A 12,450-nucleotide genomic window follows, 5' to 3' on the forward strand; every position below is an offset into this window, starting at 1 on the left:
GTCTCGGAGCAACTATGTCCATGTTAAGGCCTTCCACACCTTAGGGGGCGCTATGGAGCCCGCTTAGAGGTATGGCCCAAATCACTGTACAGTCTCACAAAGCTCCCAGGTGTTTATGTGTGCGCCAATTTTTGTGAGTTTTCGTGTATAATGAGGCCGTCAAAAATGTGCCCAAGGGCTAAAACCAATTAGGGTCACATAGGCCACGCCCACTTTGACCAGACTGTACCTTACTATAGGGGTGGCCTCATGAGTGGCCCTAGATGGTACCCATCAAATTTTGTAAAAATCGGATGAGCAGTTCATGAGGTATAAACTTTATGTATTTGTAGTGCCCCCTAGTGGCCAATGTTCGTAGAATGTGTGGGGCACCTTCAGAGGGTCATGGCAAACAAGAATCTTAAGTTTTGCGTTAATAGCAATTATTTTGGTTGAGATATGGCAAAGTTGGTGTTTTCATACTTAGCTACACACATTTGTTTGTACGTAATATGTGCAATTTTTATCCTATAAAAATTCTTTGGATAACTTTTAGTCAGGTCCGTCTAGAGATGCTACCTGCCAAGTTTCATGCAGATCGGTCGCACGGTCTAGGAGGAGTTCGGCAAAGTAGGTTTTCAATAAATCGCCATTTTTCACGCATAAAAGTCTAGGCGGAAATTGGCGTGGCCTAAATCAGGAGATTCAGCTGGATCCAGGGAATGCGAAGATATATGGTTTTTGAATGTGCGATGTACGGCTTGGGAGTTATAGGGCCAAACGCGGGGTTTTCTGCAATAGCGCCACCTAGTGGTGCATATGAGTAATTATTTTGAATCTTTGCAATTTTCACCAGTTGTGACATGTTTGCAAATTATTGTGAGTTTTCGTGCATGCTAACCCCCTCAAAAATGCGACGATGGACTCGGAAAAATAATCGGACGAAAAACAATAGGTTCCTTCGCACTTTCAGTGCAAGGCACCGTTGGGGCTATAAAATATGAGACTATGAAAATCTCATATTTTGAAGGCACCGTTGGGGCCTTGCACTTTCGTGCTCGGGCCCTAATTAATCAACATAGAGATGTCCGAAAAGGAGTAGGATGAAGTATTCACTTATTAATCCTACCCCTTTTCCATGGCTCAGTAATTAGGGCCCGAGCACGAAAGTGCAAGGCCGACAAAAGTATTAAAGGGGTGATAGAATCAAGGGGGTAAGCTTCGCTTCAGAACTCGAGCCATCTCTGTAAGATTGGGAATGATTGAGATTTCTCTTGGCACAGCTACCAGAAGACTTCACACTTTCAGACAGGTTGCTCACGTCACATTTACGCTGTCAGTTGGAGGCTGCGCAGTAAAGCTGGCCATCACCGGAAAAGTGCTTCTAAAAGCCTTCACTGGTCTCCGTCCAGAGCAACGGGGTCTATTGGTCCATTAATATATATGTCAATGGATAGAATGCAAAACCGATTTTACCCTGTCATAGTTGAATAACGACAGTTCGGTGGGTAAATAGGACATACATAGAAGCTCAAAATCCCATTGACACCCCTTTACTATGAAAATCTCATATTTTGAAACTGCCGCTGAAAACGGGCGAATCCCAACAAAGCTGGAAGTTTGACGTCAACCTCCCAAAAACCGGAACCTTTGTCAGCCCATGGGTGTATTAAGAGAACGGTCACGCCCCAACATTTACATAGGCTACACAACTAACGCCGAGATCAGGTAGTTTTCTGAATCTAGCTAGGTCACGCAGATCTCTGTTATTCCATTACAAAATTCACTTCTGAAACTTTTTTTATGCGAGAAATCAACCATATAAAGCTCAAATATGGGCCGCTTTACGAAAATGGATGGCTATTTGCAAATTTTCTCCGACTGTGTGTCGGAGTTTAGTGCCGGTGTTGGTGCTGCCTGGGTTGATACATCGCCGCCCTGACCGCAGTGTCAGCGAGCTTGTTACGCCCGCAATCTTTTACCGCAGCCCGCAGGTTCCAGTAAATCTTATAATGGGTATGTGTGTTGAGTTATTTAAACAAACAATCGGGGAAATAAACGCCTCTTCTCCGTGAGTCTCATTGATAGAGCCGCGGTGAGATGGAGTCCATCAATGAGAGCTAGCTAGCCTCCTCCTAACTCTGACATTCACAAAAATACATTCAATTGAAATCCGAAATCGGACAAGTGTTAGCTAAGCTTTGTAAGACCTTGATGAACCTATAATATTCATGCCGTGACGAAATTCAAACTGTAAATATACTTTAGTTATGCGAAAGTGAGCAAGCTGCGATATTTCCCCATTGTAATGAATGGGACATATAGCAAGCAGCTGCTCCACCTACAAAGACGCCTTGCGTTCATAAAAATGCCATAAAATCAAATCGGACACAACGGTTAGCTTTATAAGACATTGGGGAATGATGTTGTATAAGTGGCGTGACGAAATTCAAACTGTAATTAAAGCTGCAAGCAGCGATGACGGGCCCTCGCTTCTTGCCCTGGGGGGTACTGGCAAATGCAACATCACATGTAGACCACACATTCTAAGTTTCATGTAAATCGGAATAACTTTTGCCAAGATACAATCGTTCATGTTTCGAAACCCACCTACAGGAAGTTGTTCCTCCATAACTTGCGCATCGTGTTAGCTATCAAAATTCTTTTAGTCACGAGGGTCCACCGAGTCTATATCCAAGTTTTCGTGCAGATTGGACTCACGGCCTAGGAGGAGTTAGACCAAGTATGTTTCCCATATATCGCAATGTGAATAATTAATAAAAGAAATTCTCACAGTGCCATCTAATGGCCGATTCACTCTGAATTTGGCATGGATGCTCATGCCCCTATTCGGAAAAACTGTGTCATGTTTGGTGTCAATCGGAGTAAATCTTGGTAAGGTATGCAACTTCCTGTTTCGACAGCCCCCTACAGGAAGTTGGTCCTCTGTAACTTGCGCATTGTGTTAGCTATCACAATTATTTTGATAACTTTTAGTCACAATAGTCCACCGAGTCCATATCCAAGTTTTCGTGCAGATTGGACTCACGGCCCAGGAGGAGTTAGACAAATTAGGTTTCCCATATATCGTGATGTGGCTAATTACAAAATAAATTCTAACAGCGCCATCTAATGGCTGATTCACTATAACTTTGGCATGGATGCTCATGCCCCTATGCGGAACATCTGTGTCATGTTTAGTGTCAATCGGAATAAATCTTGGTAAGATACACAACTTCCTGTTTCGACAGCCCCCTACAGGAAGTTGGTGCTCTGTAACTTGTGTTAGCTATCAAAAATCTTTTGATAACTCTTTCTCACGTGGGTCCACTGAGTCTATGTGTACATTTTTGTGCAGATGGGACTCATGCTCTAGGAGGAGTTAAAAAAAGTAGGTTTCACATAAAGCAAATTTGCTAAATTAATTAAAAAAATGGCAACAGCGCCATCTAAAGGCCGATTATCACCATATTTGGCACACAGCCTCAGTAGCACATGAGGAACAACTGCTCTAAGTTTTGTGTCCATTGGAATAGCCGTTGACAAGATACAACCGTTTCTGTTTCCACACACACCTACAGGAAGTTGGTCCTCCTTAACTTGTGCACTGTGTTAGCTATCAATATTCTTTTGATAAGTTTTTTTCATTAAGGTCCTCCGTGTCTACTTGCAAGTTTTCGTGCCGAAACTACTCCTGGGACGTGAGTCCCAGGAGTAGTTAGACAAAATAGGCTTCCCATATATCAATATTTTGCTGATTAATAAAAAAAAATTAAAACCGCGCCATCTAATGGCCGATTGCCACCAACTTTGGCACAGATGCTAAACCGGCCATGAGGAACAACCTTGTCAAGTTTCGGGGCAATGCAAATAATTGTTGCCACGATAAGGCAACTTCCTGTTTAGACAGGAAGTTGCTATATCTTGCGCATTTTTTCAACTATCAAAATTCTCTGGATAACTTTTCGTCATGAGGGTCAACAGATACTACCTGCAAAGATTCAAGAAGATTGAAATCACGGCCTAGGATGAGTTCGAAAGAATGTAAAACACCTGAAAAATGCATAATTAAAACTGGCCGCCTTCCGGTTGGGCGGAGCTAATGAAGGTAAATGGGAAATATGTCCGCAATTATTAGAGCAATATGTGTATTAAATCTGGTGATGATCGGAGCAACTATGTCCATGTTAAGGCCTTCTACGCCTTAGGGGGCGCTATGGAGCCCGCTTAGAGGTATGGCCCAAATAGCTGTACAGTCATGCAAAGCTCCCAGGTGTTTATGTGTGCGCCAATTTTTGTGAGTTTTCGTATATATTGAGGCCGTCAAAAATGTGCCCAAGTGCTAAATCCAATTAGGGGGCGCTATAGAGCAACCGTACCACTCCCAAGCCTAAATGTGTATTCAGATGAAAGATTTTAATATTCTGCAAATGGCTGCAAAAGTTTGAGAGTTTTCGTGCATCCTAAAGTCCTAAAACATGTGTTCATAAAATGAAGATTTTTTCACAAAAAACAATATTTCAGAAATTTTAGAATTTTGTAATTTTTTCTAAAAATAGCACGATGGAGTTCAAGATGAGACCTATGTTCCCTCAAAAGTTGGTATATTAACTTATTACTTTTGTCGTAATTAATGCGCACGTTAGGGGGCGCTATGGAGCCCCCTGGTAACGCCCGAGCCCAATTACTACAATATTTTGCAATTTTCACCAGTTGTGACATGTGTGCAAATTTTTGTGAGTTTTCGTGCATACTAACCCCCTCAAAAATGCAACAAAGGACTCGGAAAAATAATAATAATCTGACAAAAAACGATAGGTTCCTTCGCACTTTCAGTGCAAGGCACCGTTGGGGCCTTGCACTTTCGTGCTCGGGCCCTAAATATAATTTAGTTATGGCAAAAGTGTAGCTAGCTAGCTGCGGTATTTCCCCATTGTAATGAATGGGACATATAGCAAGCAGCTGCTTTCCTACAAAGACGCCTTGCGTTCATAAAAATGCCTTAAAATCAAATTGGACACAGCGGTTAGCTTTATAAGACATTGGGGAATGATGTTGTATAAGTGGCGTGACGAAATTCAAACTGTATTATAATTTAGTTATGGCGACAGTGTAGCTAGCTAGCTGCGGTATTTCCCCATTGTAATGAATGGGACATATAGCAAGCAGCTGCTCGTCCTACAAAGACGCCTCGCGTCCGTAAAAATGCCTTAAAATCAAATCGGACACAACGGTTAGCTTTATAAGACATTGGGGAATGATAGTTATATAAGTGGTGTGACGAAATTCAAACCGTAAATATATTAGTTATGCCGGCAGCTGGCCGCGGAGCCCCGTAGTGCAGTATCCACAGCAGGCTGCCGCTTTCTCGTCAGACTGTGTGGAGCTCCTAAAGTCCGACACGTCTTACCAAATTTGCAATTAGCCATCAACTTTTGTAAAACGGCCCATATTTCAGCTTTATATAGTTGATTTCTCGCTTAAAAAAGTCTCAGAAGTGAATTTGGTAATGAAACATTGCAGTGTCTGGAATATGAGATTCTGTCGCTTCTCTAATGTATGTGTATTGGGGATTCGCTCAACCAATCAGCGCGCGTCTCTAATGTCTGCGTATGGCAAGTCGCTCAACCAATCAGCGCGCAGCTCATCTAAATATTCATGACCATACCATATTTGGAAGAAAAGCTCTTGTTACAAATAGGGCCAAAACACAGGGATGCATAAGGGCCAGTAAAATATCAACCAGGCCATTTTCAGCCCAACCAATGTTACATAAGGAACCATAAGGAACAGTGTGAAATACCCTATATAATCATTCTATCACCCCTTTAAGTTAATATACCAACTTTTGAGGGAACATAGGTCTCATCTTGAAGTCCATGGTGCTATTTTTAGAAAAAATTACCTAATTATAAAATTTCCAAAATCTTGGTTTTTGTGAAAAAATCTTCATTTTACGAACACTTGTTTGAGGACTTTAGGATGCACGAAAACTCTCAAACTTTTGCAGCCATGTGCAGAATATTAAACTCTTTCATCTGAATTCACATTTAGGCTTGGGAGTGGTATGGTTGCTCTATAGCGCCCCCTAATTGGTTTTAGCCATTGCGCAAATTTTTGACGGCCTCTATATATACGAAAACTCACAAAAATTGGCGCCCACATAAATACGTGGGAGCTTTGCGAGACTGTACAGTGATTTGGCCCATACCTGTAAGCGGGCTCCATAGCGCCCCCTAAGGCGTGGAAGGCCTTAACTTGGACATAATTGCTCCAATCTTCACCAGATGTAATACTCATATTGCTCTAATCATTGCGGACATATTTCCCATTTACATTCATTAGCTCCGCCCAACTGGAAGACGGACATATTTAATTATGCATTTTTCAGGTGTTTTACATTCTTTCGAACTCGTCCTAGGCCGTGTTTTCAATCTTCTTGAATCTTTGCAGGTAGTATCTGTTGACCCTCATGACGAAAAGTTATCCAGAGAATTTTGATAGCAAAAGTTATTCTGATTTACATGAAACTTAGAATGTGTGGTCTACATGTGATGTTGCATTTGCCAGTACCCCCCGGGGCAAGAAGCGAGGGCCCGTCATCGCTGCTTGCAGCTTTAATTATTATTTTTTTCAATATCACTTCCCTTCCTGACCCTTTGTACTGTGGAACGCTCCCATCTAACTATATTTTACCATTTATAGGATAAAAATTGCACATATTACGCACAAACAAATTTGTGTAGCTAAGTATGAAAACACAAACTTTGCCATATCTCGACCAAAATAATTGCTATCAACGCAAAACTTAAGATTCTTGTTTGCCATGACCCTCTGGAGGTGCCCCACACATTTTACGAAAATTGGCCACTAGGGGGCGCTAAAAGTACATAAAGTTTATACATCATGAACAGATCTTCAGATTTTTACAAAATTTGATGGGACCATCTACGGCCACTCATAAGGCCACCCCTACAGTAAGGTACTGACTGGTCAAAGTGGGCGTGGCCTATGGGACCCTAATTGGTTTTAGCAGTTGGGCACATTTTTGACGGCCTCAATATATACGAAAACTCACAAAAATTGGCGCCCACATAAACACCTGGGAGCTTTGCGAGACTGTACAGCAATTTGGCCCATACCTGTAAGCGGGCTCCATAGCGCCCCCTAATGCATGGAAGCCTTAACTTGGACATAGTTGCTCCGATCTTCGCCAGATTTAATCGCTATATTGCTCCAATCGTTGCAGACATATATCCCATTTACCTTCATTAGCTCCGCCCAACCAGAAGGCGGACATTTTTAATTATGCATTTTTCTGGTTTTTTACATTCTTTCGAACTCGTCCTAGGCAGTGATTTCAATCTTCTTGAATCTTTGCAGGTAGTATCTGTTCACCCTCATGACGAAAAGTTATCCAAAGAATTTTGATAGTTGAACATATGCGTAAGTTACAGCAACTTCCTGTCTAAACGGGAAGTTGCGTTATCTTGGCAACAATTATTCCTATTGCCCCGAAACTTGACATGGTTGTTCTTCATGGCCGGTTTAGCATATGTGCCACTTGGCGGCAATCTGCCATTAGATGGTGCTGTTTTTTTTTTTTTTTAATTAATCAGCAAAATATTGAAATATGGGAAACCTACTCTGTCCTGGGGCGTGAGTCCCCTCGTGACAAAAAGTTATCAAAAGAATTTTGATAGCTACAACAATGCACAAGTTATAGAGGACCAACTTCTTGTAGGTGGGTGTCGAAACAGGAACGGTTGTATCTTGACAACGGCTATTCCAATGGACACAACACTTAACACAGTTTTTCCTCATGTGCCCATGAGGCTGTGTGCCAAATATGACGTCAATCGGCCTTTAGATGGCGCTGTTTTCATTTTTCTTTATTAATTAGCAAATTCGCTTTATGCGAAACCTACGTTTTTTAACTCCTCGTAGAGCGTGAGTCCCATCTGCACAAAAATGTACACGTAGACTTGGTGGACCCTCATGACAAAAAGTTATCAAAATAATTTTGATAGCTAACACAATGCGCAAGTTCCAGAGGACCAACTTCCTGTAGGGGGCTGTCGAAACAGGAAGTAGCATATCTTACCAAGATTTATTCCATTTGACACCAAACATGACACAGTTGTTTAGCATAGGGGCTTGATCATCCATGCCAAATTAAGAGTGAATCGGCCATTAGGTGATGCTGTTAGAATTTTGGTTATTAATTATTCACATTGCGATATATGGGAAACTACTACTACTAATTTGTCTAACTCCTCCTGGGCCATGAGTCCAATCTGCACAAAAACTTGGAAATGGACTCGGTAGACCCTCGTGACTAAAAGTTACCAAATAATTTTGATAGCTAAAACAATGCGCAAGTTGTAGAGGAACAACTTCCTGTATGTGGCTGTTAAAACATGAACAGTTGTATCTTGGCAAAAGTTATTCCGATTTACATGAAACTTAGAATGTGTGGTCTACATGTGATGTTGCGTCTGCCAGTAACCCCCGATGCAAGAAGCGAGGGCCCGTCATCGCTGCTTGCAGCTTTAATCAGTTTTGTGTTTTGAATGTGCAATCCATATACAGATATATATCGACATTCACACATACACATACATACACACACATATATACATACATACATACACGTATACAGTAAAGGCCAAAAGTTTGGACACACCTTCTCATTCAATGCGTTTCCTTTATTTTTGTGACTATTTACATTGTAGATTCTCACTGAAGGCATCAAAACTATGAATGAACACATGTGGAATTATGTACTTAACAAAAAAGTGTGAAATAACTGAAAACATGTCTTATATTCTAGTTTCTTCAAAGTAGCCACCATTTGCTCTGATTACTGCTTTGCACACTCTTGGCATTCTCTTGATGAGCTTCAAGAGGTAGTCACCTGAAATGGTTTTCAACAGTCTTGAAGGAGTTCCCAGAGATGCTTAGCACTTGTTGGCCCTTTTGCCTTCACTCTGCGGTCCAGCTCACCCCAAACAATCTCGATTGGGTTCAGTTCCGGTGACTGTGGAGGCCAGGTCATCTGGTGCAGCACTCCATCACTCTCCTTTTTGGTCAAATAGTCCTTACAAAAAAAAAAATATTTGTTGAAAAATAAATGATTGTCCAACTAAACGCAATCTGGATGCGATGGCATGTCGTTGCAGGATACTGTGGTAGCCATGCTGGTTCAGTATGCCTTCAATTTTTAATAAATCCCCAACAGTGTCACCAGCAAAGCACCCCCACACCATCACACCTCCTCCTCCATGCTTCACGGTGGGAACCAGGCATGTAGAATCCATCCATTCACCTTTTCTGCGTCGCACAAAGACACGGCGGTTGGAACCAAAGATCTCAAATTTGGACTCATCAGACCAAAGCACAGATTTCCACTGGTCTAATGTCCATTCCTTGTGTTTGTGTGTGTTGTGGCCCAAACAAATCTCCTTAGCAGTGGTTTCCTAGCAGCTACTTGACCATGAAGGCCTGATTCGCGCAGTCTCCTCTTAACAGTTGTTCTAGAGATGTGTCTGCTGCTAGAACTCTGTGTGGCATTCATCTGGTCTCTAATCTGAGCTGCTGTTAACTTGCGATTTCTGAGGCTGGTGACTCGGATGAACTTATCCTCAGCAGCAGAGGTGACTCTTGGTCTTCCTTTCCTGGGGAGGTCCTCATGTGAGCCAGTTTCGTTGTAGCACTTGATGGTTTTTGCGACTGCACTTGGGGGCACATTCAAAGTTTTCGCAATTTTCCGGACTGACTGACCTTCATTTGTTAAAGTAATGATGGCCACTCGTTTCTCTTTACTTAGCTGATTGGTTCTTGCCATAATATGAATTCTAACAGTTGTCCAATAGGGCTGTTGGCTGTGTATCAACCTGACTTCTGCACAACACAACTGATGGTCCCAACCCCATTAATAAGGGAACAAAATTTCACTAATTAACCCTGACAAGGCGCACCTATGAAGTGAAAACCATTTCAGGTGACTACCTCATGAAGCTCATTGAGAGAACACCAAGGGTTTGCAGCACTATCAAAAAAGCAAAGGGTGGCTACTTTGAGGAATCTAAAATGTAAGACATGTTTTCAGTTATATCACACTTTTTTGTTAAACATAACATAACATAATTCCATATGTGTTCATTCATAGTTTTGATGCCTTCAGTGAGAATCTACAATGTTTACAGTCATGAAAATAAAGAAAATGCATTGAATGAGAAGGTGTGTCCAAATGTTTGGCCTGTACTGTACATACATACATAAATACATACACACATACATATATACACATACATTTCACACAAATATATTTACATACACATTTTTACATACAGTAATGTTTCCAGTCAAACAGAAAAAGTCTCGGCTTGGTTCAACAATTTAGGAAACACGCTCATTCACTTTCTTGCAGAAAGTTAAATGAGAATATTGGATGTGTTAATGTTCACTCATGTTGGTACGCTAAGTATGAAGCTACCTCTATTAGCCAGCTAACGTGTCTTGCATTGACAGGTAACTGGCCAAGAAATAGTCCAACATTCAACCCCTTTAAAAAAATAATTGTTTTTTTTACATTTCATTTATTTGTATGGATTAAACATGGAGATTAGAGGCATTGGTGGGTGGATTTTGTTACCATTGGAAATATTTAGCTAAATTAGCTGACTGTTGACTGCATATTTCCTATGACAGTGGCATCAATAGTGCTATCAATCTAACTCTCAGCAAAAAAGTGAATAAGCATATATCCTAAAAGGTCTATTTTTTAAGCATGATTCCACTGTGTATATATGAGAATACAGCATCAATGTGTTGTACTACAGCTTAAACTATGCATTTAACTTAATCCTAAAGTACCTTTTTTTTGTTCTCCTATACTTGAATTACAGGAAGTCTTGATGTGGGTCTTCTGAATAAACAGCGCACATTCCTCAGTTATCCCCACTGTAGGGAGTCTTTAGATCTGTGGACGGGAAAAACCTACCTTATCATGGGCACGTCCAAAGATATTCACAGAGATGACCAACATCAATCGTATGTTTTTTTTCTTTGTGTGAATGTTTGTAGATTTTGCATTTAAACATGTATACTCTTTCACTGTTTTAAGTAAATCAAGTTAGGCTTTCTTGTACTCTAGCTTATACTCTCACTATGGATAGTGATTGTGGGAAGGGGTGAGGAGGCTTTTCGTGTCATGTTACAGAGTGTTATAGATGTGTATTTTTCACTGTGCTTTCCTCAGGTTTCAGTATGGATTCGGAGAGAGAACCTGGATCGAGTACTGGCCCACAGAAGCAGAGTGTCAAACTGAGGAACACAAAATTACCTGTCTGGGCTTGGAGGAGATGGTTCAGCAGTACCAACTCTTTGGGTGTCAGCAGTAATGAAACTCAATAAAAGAAAATGTTCATTTTAAATTGTTTTTATTTTGCATAATTGTTGTTATGTCAAAATGTCCCTGCTATGGGACATGAGGGCTTACAATGTTGCACTGTATTGATTAAAATGTAATGGTTTTTAATCTCATTGTCTGTGTTTGAAAAATAGACACTGATTACCGTTATGTTGATTACTGTATAGTAAGTTTAATAAATAATTGATTGAAATTGACAATGTTGAGCTTAGTGGAGTAAGGCATAGACAGTTCAATTTTAAAATGAACCACATTTCAAATTGGTTGTGATTCAGAATATATACACATCCAGTAGCTTCTCACAAAATGTATCCCTGTACAACAATATTGCATAAATGAAATAAAAACTTAGTTTTTCTGATTCAAACAAAATATAGAATTGCTTTTCATGTTTTTGGTCTTTGGCAGACATGACCTAGGTTTAGTATATAGAGAAGCATGTCATCTGCATATAGCAAAACCATGTTCTTTACCCTGGGAATTATTCTTTCTATAGGCTAATTGCTACATATTGCTATGGCTAGCAGCTCCATCACTCTGGAGAGTGATAATGAGTAGAGATGGGAACCCTTGTTCCATGCTGAAAATGTAATTGTCAAGACATGGTATTTTGTACATGTACAGCCGCCAAGACAGATGCACATTTTATGAATGGTTGGGGTGATATTGGTAAGCAACTTGGGAATAAAAAATTTAGCAAAACTTTTGCTGGCCACATTTAATAATGAAACTGGTTGCTACAGTTTGTGCATTTTGATTAAATAGTATATTTACTATTTTTATTAGGGCTGTAAAACAATAAAAAATTTTAAATCGCGATTAATCGCTGAATTTCTATAATTAATTGCGATTAATCGCATGTTTTATTACATGATTAAAATTCTATTATTTTGCATTTCAGAACTGTTTTAAAGTACATATTAATTAACAATGGAAAGCAATTCTTACAAGTGTATCTTAATTGGGAATCAAATTAATGCAAAGAAAGTGACTTTATGAACTTGATTTTAAGATTTGTATCTGTTTATTATTTATTT

At 40.3% G+C, this 12,450-nt stretch overlaps 1 protein-coding gene across 1 annotated transcript in view; it reads left to right on the forward strand.

Moving 5' to 3' along the window:
- The window catches only part of LOC120556275 (complement C3-like), a 70,523-nt gene extending 58,738 nt beyond the window's left edge, over positions 1–11,785 (forward strand). The window contains exons 42-43 of the mRNA XM_039796150.1: positions 10,890–11,034; positions 11,243–11,785. Of these exons, the coding sequence (XP_039652084.1) occupies positions 10,890–11,034; positions 11,243–11,384 (287 nt within the window). The 3' untranslated portion in view covers positions 11,385–11,785. The remainder of the gene's footprint in view (positions 1–10,889; positions 11,035–11,242) is intronic.
- The last annotated feature ends 665 nt before the right edge of the window (positions 11,786–12,450 follow it).

The sequence above is a fragment of the Perca fluviatilis genome, chromosome 1 (genome assembly GCF_010015445.1).
Source record: "Perca fluviatilis chromosome 1, GENO_Pfluv_1.0, whole genome shotgun sequence".
Lineage (NCBI taxonomy): Eukaryota > Metazoa > Chordata > Actinopteri > Perciformes > Percidae > Perca > Perca fluviatilis.